General features: G+C 36.8%; 1 protein-coding gene across 5 annotated transcripts in view; it reads right to left on the bottom strand.

Annotated features, from left to right (window-relative positions):
• Positions 1–7,420: 7,420 nt before the first annotated feature.
• The window catches only part of LOC129775282 (protein timeless), a 34,951-nt gene continuing 25,662 nt past the window's right edge, over positions 7,421–16,709 (bottom strand). For 3 of the 5 annotated variants that reach the window (XM_055779820.1, XM_055779812.1, XM_055779813.1), the window contains one exon: positions 7,421–8,904. In XM_055779820.1, the coding sequence (XP_055635795.1) occupies positions 8,820–8,904 (85 nt within the window). In that variant the 3' untranslated portion in view covers positions 7,421–8,819. The remainder of the gene's footprint in view (positions 8,905–16,709) is intronic. The other 2 variants (XR_008742911.1, XM_055779814.1) reach the window with 2 other exon arrangements.

The raw sequence follows: 16,709 nt of genomic DNA, 5'->3' as shown, positions 1-16,709 counted from the left end.
TTTGCACTGATTTCCTTACAGATAACAGATACTAAGAGAAAATAATCTATATTGTATATTTGCTCCACCCAGCGTTGCTAACCTTCCAGATTTATCTAGAGTTTTCCAGACTTTTACGAAATATCCAGACATCCGGACTATCCTTATTCTAGTCCAGACTTTCCATTAATCATTCAGATTTCTCAACATTTTTCAAATAAATTTTCTGCAACTACTCAATGGCATCACGGATTTTACTTTTAAGCAGACTATGAATTGATTTAACAACGAATAAAACTATTTGGGAATCCGTTTTCTACTAGCATTTTTTCGTTCGTTTCATCGATTGATGCATGTTGAGAACAGAACCCTATTGACGATTTGTTACGGATTTAGTTACAGAAAATATGGGAAACTGTTTGTGAAAGACTGTTCCTACGATCCTATCCAGTTTATCGAAACGAATTTGAGAATCTTGTATGATAGAGGTGTTTCATTTCATTAATTGAATTCAGATTAAAAGGTGCAAACAATATGACAATATTTATGATGATTTGCGATTTGATACGTTGAAACTTTTTTATAAAAACGTGACATGTTTTCAGATAACAGGATATCCGCAATAAAAACGATCAAGGAAATTCGTAGATAAAACGCGAAAATAATTCACTGACTTATCTGGTTCGAATGAACATGTGTAAGAGGACTGTTCTTTTTTCAATCAGCACATCTAGCATCTCAACGGATGATGTGTTTAAATTTTTTGGAATTGATATATCATATAGCAAAACTATTCCAAGTTCAGATAAGGATTTCATTGAGGAAAATCACGGCAACCCTAAATTGGAAGAAAGTTTGAAGCGATAGATATCGTTCCGTGCAATGTTAGTGTTAAAATCAGACTTCCTGTGCGCGCGCTTTATTTTCGAGAGACGAATGTCGATTTTCTCTTCCTCACAACTCCGGGCTTGGGACTGGTTCTTTCTCTTTTCTTTCGTAAAATATTGAGAGGTGCTCAGACTTCCTGTGCGCGCGCGCGCCAGAATTTCGAGAGACGAGTATTGATTTTCTCATCCTCACAACCCCTTCATGTGCAAGCGATGAGACCGGGCTTTAGCACACGAGCCTGGGTTCGGCTCCTTCTCTTCCCTTTCGTAAAATATTGAGATGTACTCAAGAATCCCTCGTTGCATCTCAACATGAACGATAGTGCTCGCGATGCATTCTCGTGTACCTGCCTCAAAGTGACATTTGGTGCTGTCGGAGGAAGTTGTGCTTCTGGTGTTAAAATTGGTGTTAATCATCGTAATATGGCACGTAGAACAATTAATGATGAAGAACTATTTTACATAAATATCGCTGCTAAAGTCATCCAATCAATTCATTCATTTTTTGCACACAGCTCGCAATGATTGTGTGAGATACGAGGCTGAATAGGGCAAAGCACATTGTCTCTTCTACGTGTTGTGCGAAATCTCAGAAGGCCTAACCAAATGTCACTTTGAGGCAGTTACACGAGAAAGTCTTGCGAGCACTAATGCACGACCATCTCTTCGTGTACACAACGCATGTTCATCGCTCGTATCTAAACGCGACGAGGCATTTCTGAACGCATCACCAAATTATACGTAAGAGAACAGAAGGAGCCAATCCCAAGCTCACGTGCTAAAGCCCGGTCACATCGCTGGCACATGAAAGAGTTGTGAGGAAGAAAAAATCGATACTCGTCTCTCGAAATTTAAGCGCGCACAGGAAAGCTGCTCGCTCGGCTGCCTTCTGCCTCGCTCATTCGTTGCAAACAGCTCCCAATGACTTTGTGAGATGCGAGACAGGATAACGCAAAGCACACTGTCTCTTTTGCGTGCTGTGCGAGATCTCGGAAAGTTTTGGTTGATTTTTTTTTATTTTTTGGATTGATTCTTTGTACTGCAGAAAAATGGTGAAAATCGATCTTTTCTTCTCGATCTTTCCGAAATTTTTGGAAATTTGTGCACATTGATTTTAAACTTTGCAAAAACCATCTGACAAATTTCATAAACATTGGATCGTTTTCAAGGTTGTCAAATTAGTGGCCGTAAATTTAGGAGAAGCAGTTTTATAAATTTGACCATTACAAAATAATTGATCACAAGTTATGTTTACACCAACTGACAGTGAGCTGACAGTGAAAATTGTGACTAAATTGGATGATGACATCAGGTCCAGCCGAAACGGTCTGTTCTAGAACTGGGACTACGATTAAGATTTCAAATAAATGCCAGACATATGGCACGGTTGGTTGTTATGAGATTATTGTCAGCGCATTTCTGGACGAATACCACGAATTTTTAATAATGGGTTTCAATTAAATTATTATTGAACATGGACTTTCAAGTTTTTTTTCGTAACCTTCATGCTTAGAATCAAAATAAAATGACTGTGATGTTTGAGTAGAAATACGCAATTTTTATTCCATGTTTAACCCTAGATTCATAAACACACGATTCTCATACAACCTCAACCAAAAGAAATCTCAGTTTTTCCTCTGTTTCCAACGAATATTCGTAGATTTTTACTAATATCTTCCGTAATAATTAAATTAGTGACCCTAAAAGTATGGTGTACCAGAGACATATGTTTATGAGCAATGTAACCGTAAACATAGTGCAATTCCAAATGGAATCGAACTAAAAATTCAGATTTCAAAAACTTGTATTTTTGATTCGAATGAAAGTTTGTATTCCGTTTGGGTTGGAGGAAATATGAGTTTTCTTTAGCATTTGGGAATTTTTTTTACTCAAGTGTAACTTTTAAAAAGGGCGTATCGATTTTAGTAAGAGAAATCTTTGATAATTCATATCTCAAAAACTATGAATCCTACCGAAATAGTGTCTTAGGAAGGGTTATAGAGTATTTATGTCCAAACGTGAAAAATACATTGAGAGAAAATTATTAGTACTTTTTTTTATTGAAAAAAAACTTTAATTTGCAATATCTAAAACAAATATTTAAAAAAATTGATTTTTTCATAAAAAAAAGAAGACATGTAGAAAACTTATGAAATACTCATGATGTACAAGATGGTAAAACTATTTTTGACGAATTTTGTGGAACATCGATTTTTTATGAAATTTTGAAACTTCGAATTTTTGTATGTTAACAATCATTTTTAGCCACAAATTATGAATCCTTATTTTTTTTTCAACAACTTTTCCAAATACATCATTGTGGTAAAAATATATGTTTAGGAGTAACGTTGAAAAACATTTGAAGACATGTGGGTTAATACTAAACGTAGCGATAATGATTTTCAACGTAACTCCAAAACATATAGTTTTACCATAATGATGTATTTAGAAAATTTGTTGAAAATTATAAGCAAATTCATAAAATTTCATGACCATGGCGGTATAACACGACAAACATATTAAAAGAGCCTTTTTACTATAAATAAGATAATAAATTAGAAATATTTATTTAAAACTAAACTAAATATTTTTTTAAACACTAAACGAGAGTCAAATGACCCATTTTAAGCTTTTAGTCAAAATTTTCTTGAAATTTGCATTGTAACAACATAATTTGCCTACACTACTTTTCTTAAAACATACATCGAATGTATTTTTCAGTGTTTTCTCCTCTCTTGTTATTTTTTTTACTGAGAAATATATGTAATCTTCCCTAGCTACCGCAACGGGTCATTTGACCCGTGCAAACATTCATAATAGTTCGGCTGAAATAGTTGTCGATCAAAAGGTTGTCGTCTAGATGGCGCCTCTTGCAAAAATCTACTTGACTATCACAAAGCACCATCTTTCAATAGATACGTATCAAAATTTGACAGCAATCGATCGATTGGTTCGTGAGTTACAGCATTGAGAGTGAAGCAACTTTTGTTATTGTGAAAAAAATGGAAAACCCCGAATTTCGTGTGTAATTGCATGAATTGGGCTTCGAATTGCTTCCGCATCCACCGTATTTTCCAGATCTGGCCCCCAGCAACAATTTTCTGTTCGCAAACCTGAAGAGAATGCTCGCTGGCAAGAAATTTAAGACCGATGATGAAGTGATTACCGAAACTGAGGCCTACTTTGAGGAAAACCCGAAAGAGTACTATAGAAATGATATCGAAAAAAAAATCGCCATCGAAGGCAATTATGTCAAGTAATACAAATGAATTTTGCAAAAAAAAAAAAGTTTTATTGTGTTACCTTATAAACTATTCAGCCGAACTGTTATGATATCAGAAATATTTGTATGTGTGGTTGTGATATAAAACCATTGCATTACACATTTTTGCTGTTGCTTTATATATTTTGCTGTATTTGTGAATGAATAGTGAATGATTAGAATTTATTGTATTGCTGACTATCCAAGCGAGCTAACAGTAACCATTTCCAAGCTACAGGGCTATTTTGCGTGTCAAAAATTGTAATTTCATTATTTTGCTAATAATTGTTATCCTAAAAATGTTGAAATATACAGGAGAAATATGGTATGTCACGTTTCTCAACAAAACTATAAAAATCGAGTCATTGTTCACTAACTATTCCTAAAGGGTCACTTGACCCGCTTTGGTAGGAATAGGTATAAGGTACACCGGGGCAAGATGAAATTCGGGGTAAGTTTAAACGGAAATCATAACTTTCACTAGGAATGATGGATTGACGCGATAAAATATATAAAGTAAACATTACCTTTCAGCTCACCTTATGACAGCCATTACCAAAATATTGGAATGCATTAACGCAATCCGCGCCTTTGTTTACTCTTACTTGATCCGTGAAATCAAAACAAACATTTTTGCATGCTGACTGAATCGGTCCAAAAACACTGATTTTTCAAAAATACCGCCAGAATCGCACGTCAGGTAATCAAATAGGGATAATCAAGTGTAGTGGTTTTGAAAACTAAACTGAAAAATCTTTTTCCTTACAGCTCTGAGCATTTGAACTCACCCCATGTTTTTTCCGACCCTGGGGTAAGTTGAAACCAGTGAAAATCGACTATTTTTAAAACACTACTGCAGATGCCGGACGTTATTTGTCGATGATTGCTGTATGCATGAATGATAATAAATTTGAAAAATATGAATCATTTATATTTCGTCCCTCAGTATGATCTACATAATTTCTGAACACACAGACATAATACCAGTAAAATTTGTTAGTTTTGCAACTAGGGGTCGCTCAAATACTACGTAACGCAATTTTTTACTATTTTATACTCCTTCTTCCCTACACAACATGAAACAAATCGTCATTTGCATAAAAATATTTAGATTTAGTTGGATTTATTCCTAAACAATTTTCGACAAGCCATCCCCTCCTCCCTTTTTGAGTACTTTACGTAATATTTGAATATTGCGGCCGTTTCGAGTGACACTACTCTGACATGACCGTCTAAAAAAGTATTCTTGAGGTTATTGTTTCGTATATTAATTCCTAGTATGGTGTGTCCATTTTGTGTGTATTAGAATACTCCCCCACATCTCACGTGTACAAAACCCCTTTTTTCCAAATGTATATATGAAATTCTTTCAATTTAGTGTTTTATAAATCAGTTGTAAATAGTTCGAGAAGCAAAACTGCACATTAAACTCATGATAATTCCGCGTTTCAACTTACCCCGCTCTACGATACAACGGGAAATAATGCATATGAAAACTAAACATTTTCAAAATTCATATTTTTCGAAGCATCCAGTGTGAATCCCTATTTTTTATTGAAAGTCATCTGTTATACCTTGTATATGCTGCAAACAGATTTCAATTTAGTGATTTAGTGACTTTTTAAGATAACTTTCAAGTTGAATTTCGAAAAAATCGTTCCAACTTACCCCGGTGTACCTTACATGAAACATCGGTAGGTTTAGTGTTAAATATCACGAGAATGGCTGCATCTATAGGGAGATTGATAAAGAGATTTTTTGTTTTAAATCACATCAGAATTTACAATTTGTGGCTAAAAATGACTGTTAACAAACAAAAATTCGGTTTTTCTTAAATTCATAAAAAATCGATATTCCATAGTTCGTCAAAAATAGTTTTACCATCTTACACAATTTTTTTAAATTTCCTACATGACTTCTATTTTATACAAGAAAATAAAAACAATAAAAATACATATGTAAATTTTAAAAATTAAAATTGAAACAGACAACAAAATTGAAATGTTTTTCAAATACAGGTCGGACTCGATTATATATAATCGCAATTTCATCGAATCCAATACATAATCGAATCACAAAAAAGCTATTTTTCTATTAATGTTTGATGTGTATGAACATCACATGAAAAAATTGTTTTCTTGAGATTCGATTATGTATAGGATTTGAAAATAATTGTTGAAAAAAAATGGTCGACTATATATAATCGAGTCCGACCTGTATCTCGAAGATGGAAGCATTTAGAAGGTGATTTATAAAGAGCTTATATACTTTAAATCACATCAGGATTCATAATTTGTGGATAAAAATGATTGTTAACATACAAAAACTCAAAGTTTCGAAAATTCATAAAAAATCGATATTCCACAAAGTTCGTCAAAAACAATTTTACCATCTTGCACCCATTTTTTAAATTTTTTTACATGACGTCTATTTTAAATGAAAATTTAAAAATTAAATTGTTTTAGATATTGAAAACTAAATATTTTTTTTTTGTAAAAGTACTAATTGTTTTTCTCAGTGTATGTTTTCTTTACATTTGTACATCAATACTCTATAACTCTTTCTAAGACACTATTTCGGTATGACCCATAGTTTTTGAGATATAAAATATCAAAGATTCGTCTTACTAAAATCGATACGTCCTTTTCAAAAGTTACAATTGAGTCAAAAATGTCCCAAATGCTGTGGAAAACTCATATTTCCTCCAACTCAAACGGAATACAAACTTTCGTTTGAATCAAAGATACTCATGTTTTGTCATTTGTCGATTTCATTTGGAATTGCTGGGTAGTGATAAATCTAGAGTTGAAGAAAAGACGTCATTTATATAGAATAAGGAAAAAAATTGGAAAAAGGCATTCGATTCAGCAAAGATCGATTCTTTGGTACCAATTTAATCAGGGAATCGATCCCTATGCCGTTTAGAAAATCGATCCGTCAAAATCGATCTTTTTCTAAAGATCGCCCAATCCTAGGAAGGGGGTATCATTCACTTTCTGTCCACGTGGTATGTTGACAGCCTCAATAACTTTCTCCGTAACTGTATGGCGTTTTTGCTCTCTGAATCTTTGACACTATCGAATAAAACCGAGTAAGAAAAATCACAAAACTGTCTTAGAGATCTGTTTGGCCACTCAGCGTAACTTACCCAACGCGTTTACCCCATCCTCCTCTCCAAACTAATATTTTATGTTAACTCTAGTGCTATGTTTGGAAGTTATGTGATACATAATTCAGCATGTATGTATAATATATACAAAAAAAACTATCAATTCATTGATGATACGTATATTTCAATAATATAACGATTCTTTTTTGTTTACGATATCTTAGTTATTATTCCGTCAAACGATTACAAATCTGGTTTTGAAGAATAGTCTCGTGATATGATAATTTCTGCCTTACATAAATTACATAATTTACAATCAATACGCAATGATATTTCCAAGTCTACTCTGTTAGCTTAAAGTGTAAAACACATTAATAGAATTCTCTTTAACACGAGTTCGCGTTATGTAACATTCAACATTTAATTAAATTCAATATATAAATCACATTTGCTCATATCAGCTTTCAGCTCTTCTTCAAATATTGAAAAAATATCTCATACGAATATATTTGTTGTTTGTGTTTTAAGGCGGAATATTTCCTCAGGCGGAGACTTCTGTGTTTGTTCTTTAAATTTAATAATTGAAGTTTACTGATTAAGTATAATCAAGCTCTACCTATTCCAATACTACCTAGAAATGCATAGCCTGCGTTTGTTTTGCAATATAAAAAAATATATTTCTCGTATCAGAAGATGCGTTTCTGTCTGACAGTTCTTCGCGCGAGTTATTTTGGCACTTATCGCACGAAAATCATATTAAACAGTGGAAAGTTGGTGTCACAAGTAGCGATACATTCATATGTATCGACATGGATACTGAATTCAAACTCTCCCGAGAATGGTCGCAGAAGTTGATCATTCAGTAGCCGTTGATGACACATGGGTTTGATGAAAAAGTGATCAACCAGTAACTCTATATTTCTCGATCTTGCGAATATCTATCATCTATCATGATAGATATTGCTATCAGAAAATAAACATTCAAATCGTCAGATCGTTCAATTGTCAGATGAAACAGCACCCTCTTCATTTTTATTTATCATATATATGATAATCACAAGACATACTCGCATTTATGTTCCTAATATCATGTGTATTTTATTCCTGGGTGAGAAACTCCGACAGCGCAGTTAGATGCTCGATACTAAATACTATCATTTGGAATTTGCCAAATAGTGAGTTCTACTCGGAAATCATTGATACCGTTTATACCAAGGTTGTAATCTAGCACTAAAATTATAAAACAGTTTTCTGAGTTTACGGGTTATACAGATAACATCGAGTGCGTATTTCGAAACATTATATTTACGGAGCACAATCCAAATGATATTTCATATAAGAAAGAAATTCCATTCGTCACTTCAATGACGAATGGGTGATGGACGTAGCGTTGTAGATAACATACCTCTGTCTACCGAATCGGAGACCACGAAATTACGATGAACAAAATCCTATTACTGCCCTTTTTTTCTCCACTGAGAAACATTCAACTAGCACTATCGGCTAAAGTTTGGAAGTTTGTTGTCACTATTTATGTATTTTTGTCAATACTCCCACAGGACAGGAGCATACACAAACGCTTCTACGGGATCATATCATGCTTCTCGTCCTCGTCGCTGACGTCCATCCTGGTGAGGTTAGAAGTCACCGATGCCGTCTCGCAAGCACTGTTTATTACGAAAAAGAGAAAAAAACACTGATGTTAATAATATGAAAAAGTTCTCAATCAAAAATTCGTTGGAGGATATCGAACGATCGGTTTATCTATCAGAGTGACGCTAAATGGAGTTGGGCTGAGTACAACTAGAACGGTGTACCAAATACAGAAATACAGTTCAGTGAGGAAAACATAAATCCTATTACTAGCAAGAGTTTAGGGAAAGCATCAAGCGCAAAAATTGAAATCCACTGTTTTGTAAAATTTTGCTAGAAATAGTTTTATGAGGGGTCCACTGCAGTGAGATGTTTCGCTGGCTTGTGCCTCAACGTACGCCCAAATTGAATAATCCAACAGGTTAAAGTTTGAGCTGCTAAGAGGCCAAAAATATTTCAGCCAAAACGTCATGTTTGTAGCATCGTTGAATAGCACATCAGCCATCGTTGGATCCGATTTAACTTGTGAGATGGTGCTCCATCCTGTTGTAGGTCAACGTGTTGGTCTTCAAAGAAGTTGGTTCATGCAAGCACTTGGTCCTTCAAAATACCGATATACACTTCGGTATTGATTTTAACACCAGCTTCAATGGAAAAAACAGGCGGCATTTTTAAACCGTTGAACGCCACCAACATGACACTGGGTGGATGTTTGGTTTGAAACTTAAACTTCCAGTGAACCAGTCTGTGCGGCCACAGTATGGACACAGTATCGCTTCTGAACAGCTTTTCGTCAGAGAACAGGAATATCATTTATTCCTTCTTCATCAAAGAAAGCAATGTCTTCGAACGAGTCACTCGTAGATCCTATACTCTCTCCGCAATCAAGAAGATGCGAGCGACTTTTTCCTGCCGCACCCTGTGTTGTTCTCGTCAATGTGGTTCTGGTATACTACCACTACAACAAAAGAAGCCTCGATTAAAAACATGTTCTTGAAATTTTTTTCGGACATTTTTTAATTGGACGACGCTAGGCTAAACGAATGTCAATCATTGTATCAAGAAAAACGATCAAAGCGCTTTTTTGTTCGTCTTCTGTGACTGTCAGGCGAAACGTTCATAACGATAGAGCACGATTCTGAGCTTCGTGATTGCAAAATTCTTTAGGACTGGTAGCCTCGGTTGTAGTTTAAGGGAAAATACAACTGCAGAACGATTGGAGAGCTAAGCTAGATTGGGATGATCGCATACCTGAAGACTGGTTCGTACGGTGGAAGCTGTATAGCACTGGTGGATCTAGATAACATCAGAATGTCCCCTTGTTACCAATTTCCCAAGATACGATCCTGCTTAACTTGGAACTTAAAACATTTGTGGATGGCAGTGGACAATTCAAATCTGTTCCGTATGCTTATTACCCTATTCGCGATCGAGAACAAATACGGCAGTAAGCAACCTTCTGGTGCAGCTCGCTCACCTACAGCAGTTGAATGTTTCTCAGTGGAGATGCTTCGACTGAAAAGTCGCTCGTCTTCGCAAGACAATCGAGGACGTGGTCAAGACCAAAAACGCGTACTTCCGAGTGAGCACTATGATTTCATGGATCAAGTCAACCGTTATCGACAGTTCTTAGCTTTCAAAGCCACAAGATCCTAACCCTGTCAAGGACCGACGAATGGCGATGGCTGCACCCAAAATTAATTTTTAGCACATGTTTTGGGATCTCGATTTATTACATTAAATGTGCCTAAAAATAACATAAAATGTGCTACTCTCAAATGCTGGTATAGCATTTGTATAATATATATGGTTTAGCAATATAAGATCAATGCGAGCGAGCCACATAGACGGTCCAGACCAAGAAGGATATAGATTCACGTTTATGCTCTCCCTTTGACACTTAGAAAACACTTTCCAACTTCTTTTTATAATGTGATGTGATATTATTACGGTTCGATCCCCGCTGACATCGTTTGGACTTTTTTTTTGGATACTATCCCAAGCTGACGTTCAGTCTGAGAGAAAGAGATGCCTGCTCCCATACAAACATACAAACATTTGAAAGCTTTTGAAAAAAGTGCTTTTATTTGTTTATTTCCCTCGCACACGAAAAGGCATTTTTTCTGCCGAAGACTAGTCTGGGTGTGGGAACAAAAGGCCAGATAGCCGATTGGCGCGTGGACCTGCTATTTTATGCAAGGAGAATGATGATTGGCCCACTTTCAGTCAATCTTGATGATCGATGTGGCACGAAACGAGCGAACAACGACAAAAAGGAATATCAACAGTCAATTCCAAATGCAGATAAGCCTTTGGCGACTCGCCCAATCACAAAGCACGTTCAGCATTTTAGGACCAACAAGTAGTGTAGCCACACGTAAGGAAAGGTACATATTTTTTCGGTACAGATTACAGGTTTTCGTCCAAAGGTACAGATAGATACTGATTTTTTTTTATTGTGAAATGTACAATACGTGGAGCTGGTCAAGCAGATGAAAACAGATTCAATTTCAATGATTCGGCTCCAGGTGGCAGGAATGTTGAACTCAATTCTAGAAACTTTTCCAATCTAATAAGCATCAATGTTATGATTGAATCGTTTATGGGTCTCTACGATGGGAATTTACAAGAGCTAGAGAATGAATCCCGTGCCTCAAAATTGAAATTGCTCCAAGATGATAAAGCCTGTCCACGTTAAATTTCGGACACCAAGATGATGCCAGTAAAACAAAAATTCACGTAATACAAAAAAACCGATTGTTTATTTCAGTAAAATAGACTAAGATCTAAAACAAGCTTACTTCGATGTTAATTACGTTGTCTGTGAAATTCGCGAACTTTTATGGGAACATCTGCCTTCAGGTTCCGTACAGTATCCTCAGATATGCTGGCGGCGGCAATTTTCCATCTCCTCTTGAAATCATTAATGCCATTCGCTTTCTTCTTAGTTTCGAATAGTTTTCGCTTAATCAGAGCCCAGCCCTTTTCCACTGGGTGATGTTCTGGACAGTTCGGTGAATTTCGGCTTCCAACCTTCCGATCCACATCCACGATTTGCACACACTAAACACGGTACTTTTCGGCAGTTTAGACTTTCTGCCAAGATCGCGTACCGACAGAGTTGGATTTTGCTGCCGTTCGCGCAAAATGCGTTTGCGTACTTCCACTTGGTTCGACGCCGTTTTACCAAACTGAAGAAGAATGTAAACATGTTGGACATCGAAATAAAGAGGAGAATTTCAGCTGTCATGTAAGTGAAATATTGCATTGATTAGTGAAATATTTCATAAACTACACTGAAAGAAAAGTGTCCGAAATTTAACGTGGACAGGCTTTACCACTTTTATCGAAAACACACATTAGTGCGCTTAATGGACAAACATCATATGCCTGAAAAAAAATATTTTGCTTCGCGTTTTATTTTGAAGTCGTCGGATCATCGAAGGGTAAAGCTGTTGATAGACTTCATCCTACAAGTTCTTTTATATTTCTCGCTCGGATACAAGTGCACCCCCAGCTTATATTGTCTCGGTGCCTGATTTTCTAATACCCATTAGGTTAAAGTGACCAGATGATCAGAGGTCTAATGCGGGACACCCAAAAAAAACATTATGTATATACGTCATTTGAACATAACATTTATTCATGAAATTCAGAACATGTGTCCTTGCAATTGAACCTGATCTGTATTATTTCTTTCATCTTGTAATTTTTCAGTGGTACAAATTTTGCTTACGTTTGAAAAAAACTCGATCAGTCAGAGCATTTAAGCCTGGGAACCACGATTCGAATTCAACAAAATTTTTTCAAATTTCCGAATGGAATGCATTCTAATGCACGCATGCATTAGAAAAATTGACTAATTTCGGATGGCGATGGAAAAAAACTAGATAAGATAATACAATGGAACAAATTTTCCTTGAATCTTATGTTTATTAGGCCTTCAACAAAAATGATTCAACGCTGTTAATTCGCAGCAGCCTTGGCGAATGCCTTCAAGCAACTTTATAATTTTTCACACTGCCAGCTCCAGCGAAGAAGATGAACATCCTGAGACACTTCGTGTCCACCGGATATAACCGATTTGGTATTTACAACATCTTTCCCTGCCGCTCCTCAAGCCGGGAGATCGAAACAACCAGCCAAACAGTGGAGAAGTGTCTGGTCAGAATGAACATTTTTATGCGGAAGCGTCAGAAGAGGTCAGATGAAGTAGCTGGAGGTGCTGGTGAAAAACTTCTTTCCGGCGAAGCACTATGTCGTGCTCATAATGAATGATGAAACCTAGTTGACGCTAGAATTCAACGAATGGCAGGGGACCAGGTACCCCACAAATGAGGTAAGCATTGACGTCTCTGGCTGACGATCGGCGCTGAGGGAATGTCCAAGCCGTACTTTTTTCGAGTCTTGTGGTGAACGCAGAGATATACACAAAGTGCCTTTCGGAAGTTGCCGCTTTCATAAGAGGTATCACGCAGCTGAGAGATCAATGGAGGAGTTGAATCGGCTGAAAATAAACTTCGTAGCGAAAACCGCCAACCTTACCAACATCCCCCAGCTGCGAGGGATAGAAAAAAATTGGGCGAACTTCAAACGGAAGATTTCCTTCAATAACTTCATAGCAAAACGGAGAAACAGCTGACCGCTAAAGCCACGTAAAGGTTAAAGAACATGCCGACATTTACCTTTTCATCGGCCATGGTTGAGGTTCCGGCCGCAAGTCCGCCTGGCACTTTATTTACAATACTTCATCAAACATCTCTGCCTCTTCCTGTCCAGCATCCACTAGTTCTTCCGGCTTATCTAACACATTGATCCCCGAAAGAACTATAGGACCGAGAATGAATTTTTCGTCTGACTCACGTCGGTCCCTGCGGGTCCATAGGACACAAAAAAATCCCAATTTTATTGCTGTCGTTTCTACTTGACACTCTCTAAACAAAAAGTATACGTTCGGTGCGATGAAACTGGCTCAACGAGTTAACCTTCGGATTCATTGAACGATCTGCCAAATAAATGTTTTTTGAAGTTCATCCATTTAAGAAAATCAACATGATCAAATTCTAATATTGAAAAATGTTGATATCGCGGGACATTTTAGCTTCTTTTGCCAAATGCGAGACGTTTCGCGGAACGTAATCTAACGCGGGACATTTTGGACGTCTGGTCAGTTTACATTAGGTAAACGCCTTGTGTTGTATGCGAAAATTTGGAAATTCTCATTTCAACGCTATTTTAACGACATAACAATCGGTAAAACTAATACTTTCCTATATTGCAACAGAATGTTAGAGAGTTTCCTAATCGTTTGGTGCAGAATCTCATGAATACATCAAGAGAAGACTGAAGAATAAGCGCCCAAAATTAGATTCATTATTCTTTCGTGTCTCTGTAATTCTACGTCAAGAAGCATTGAATAACCCATTGCCAGCACAATCGTACGACGTTGTAGGAAATACAGTTCACTGTTTGACGCTCGAACTTTACGAAAGTCGCATAACCTATTTTTATGGTTTTTATTTCGACAACCGCATCACTAAAATAGTAATGGAAAAATAAACTATGGAAGGTTGCGGGACACGTCTCCTAAATTAACCGGCAACAACAGCGATTCTTCGTTGATGTAATGTAACGAAAGGCAGCGAAAAGTTATCCTTCATCTGTACAGTCCATTGTTGATATTGTCATCAAATAAAAGTTCTCGCCACAAGACGACTTAATTTGGCTTAGAAGACAGGCCCTGTTGGTGATGCAATGTCTGATACAACACATTTTCATCACATAAAACTTTTTTCCATTTCCAGTGTGACGTTGGATAATGCGCACGATCTTTTTGTGTACAGTTAAAGAGTGTGTCACATCAAATTGCATCACGGAAAAAACGCTGTAGAAATTTAATTTTTAGGAATTATATCTTCAGCTTTCGCTTATAATCAGATAAAAGTGTATAGATCACGTTGGCCATGCTTCACTGTCAATTTTTCGTAAATTTGGAAAAATGTCGTCGAACGAAAAAGAGCGTCGTGAATTAATCCTGTGCACTCATTTCGAGAATCTGGAGTTGTCACATCGGGACATCGGTAAGATGCTGGGAATCGTCCAATCCACGGTCAGCAAAGTACTAAAACGATACTTCGAGAACCTAACCATCGGTTTACCTTATGGAGTGCCTACAGAAGCGCTTACTACCACTATTGAAGCAGCACGAGGGCCCGACCATCTTCTGGCCGGATCTCGCTTCGTGCCACTATTCAAAGGAGGTGTTGGAGTGGTACGAAGCCAACGGGGTCACCGTGCCAAAGGAAATGAACCCGCCCAACGCGCCGGAGCTTCGCCCAATAGAGAAATATTGGGCGATTATGAAGCAGGCCCTCCGGAAAAACCCAAAAGTTGTCGAATCGGAGGCGGACTTCAAGAGAAAATGTATTTCTGTTCAAAAAAAACTACAACCTGACGTTGTACAGAACCTTATGGACGGGGTAAAGAGGAAGGTGCGAGCATACGGGCTTGGGCTCGAAGTATGAATAAAAAGAAAATGCCAAAAGTTGTTTAATAGTTTTTATTTTACTGTCTAAAATTTTCAAAAGGATCGGTCTACTGGGCGAATTTCTACAGCGTTTTTTCCGTGATGCAATTTGATGTGACACACCCTTTACGTTGCTTTCTGGCTACTTTCCAGGAACACATTGCATTACATCTCAGAACAGCCATATAACAGGCAGACGAAGGACTTACCACAAAAATGAAAACAGCTAAGCACGGGCACGATGCCATGGAGCAACCGCAGATAAGATTACATACAATTAAAAGCACCTTTTAAAAAATAGAATGTATTTCTAGAGCCCCTTCGACATCAACAATTTTTAATTTATTTCTGCATTTTCCACTTTTGACAGGATGTTTAACAGTGGTTGAAATATAATTAAACAACAACATGTAGGAAAGGGTTTCTTCATCATTGATTTGACATTTAATAGTTAACTATCAAGCAACTACCCGTCTGTCTTACCTGCAGTTCCCAAACTATCACATATGTCCCTCATTGATACAGTTTACATAACACACTGTAGAGGTTGTAACGTTAGTTCAATGGTTGTTCGTTAAATAAATGTTTGCCCTTAATTCAATATTCTCCAACGTCAACATAATAACTGCTTTAGTCAGAAACAACCATGAGTAGAAAAACTTGTTAATTTTCTGTAGGAATCAACCTAACCCAACCATTCATAGAGACAAAAAATTCAAATTCGAAATCTCTCAAATAACTGTGAGAAACATTTTCGCATGTGTTGTCATGGCCACTTTCCCTAAACATTCTATCTACAGTGATACAAATTCGAATTCGTACACCATGCACCATGCAGATTTCTAAAAATGACGATTTTTAAATCCACTTCAAGAAGAATGAATGAATGGGTATTCCTTCCGAATACACCAAAAAAAACTCGTAGATAACGGCTAAAAACTGCTTAAGATAGTTGCAATGAACAAGAGTTACCATACCAAAAATGGAATTCTGAAATTGATCAAGGCTTTCGGAATCGAACTGAAATTTCAGCCACCGTGCGAATACGAGTTTGAGTAAATTAGCATACATTCGCACATAGATTCCCCATTCTAAGAGAAATAAAAACCATTATTTAGAAAACAGATAGCAAACCTTTGAACTCTTAAAGCCCCCGCATACTACAGACTTTCTGTCAACCAACAGTTTGGTTGGGTCGGCCTTCTGGTGCAAAAACCGACCCAACTGAATCGGCGTAATGTGCGCACATGCATACCTCTCCGTACTGATTAAGAAGCCGACCTAACTATCGGTTGACAAATCAGTCCGCAGTCTGTGGGGCCTCTTATACGACACTATGACTTAATATGAATA

Source organism: Toxorhynchites rutilus, chromosome 3, assembly GCF_029784135.1.
Source record: "Toxorhynchites rutilus septentrionalis strain SRP chromosome 3, ASM2978413v1, whole genome shotgun sequence".
Classification (NCBI taxonomy): domain Eukaryota; kingdom Metazoa; phylum Arthropoda; class Insecta; order Diptera; family Culicidae; genus Toxorhynchites; species Toxorhynchites rutilus.
This window is presented reverse-complemented; position numbering and strand designations above follow the sequence as displayed.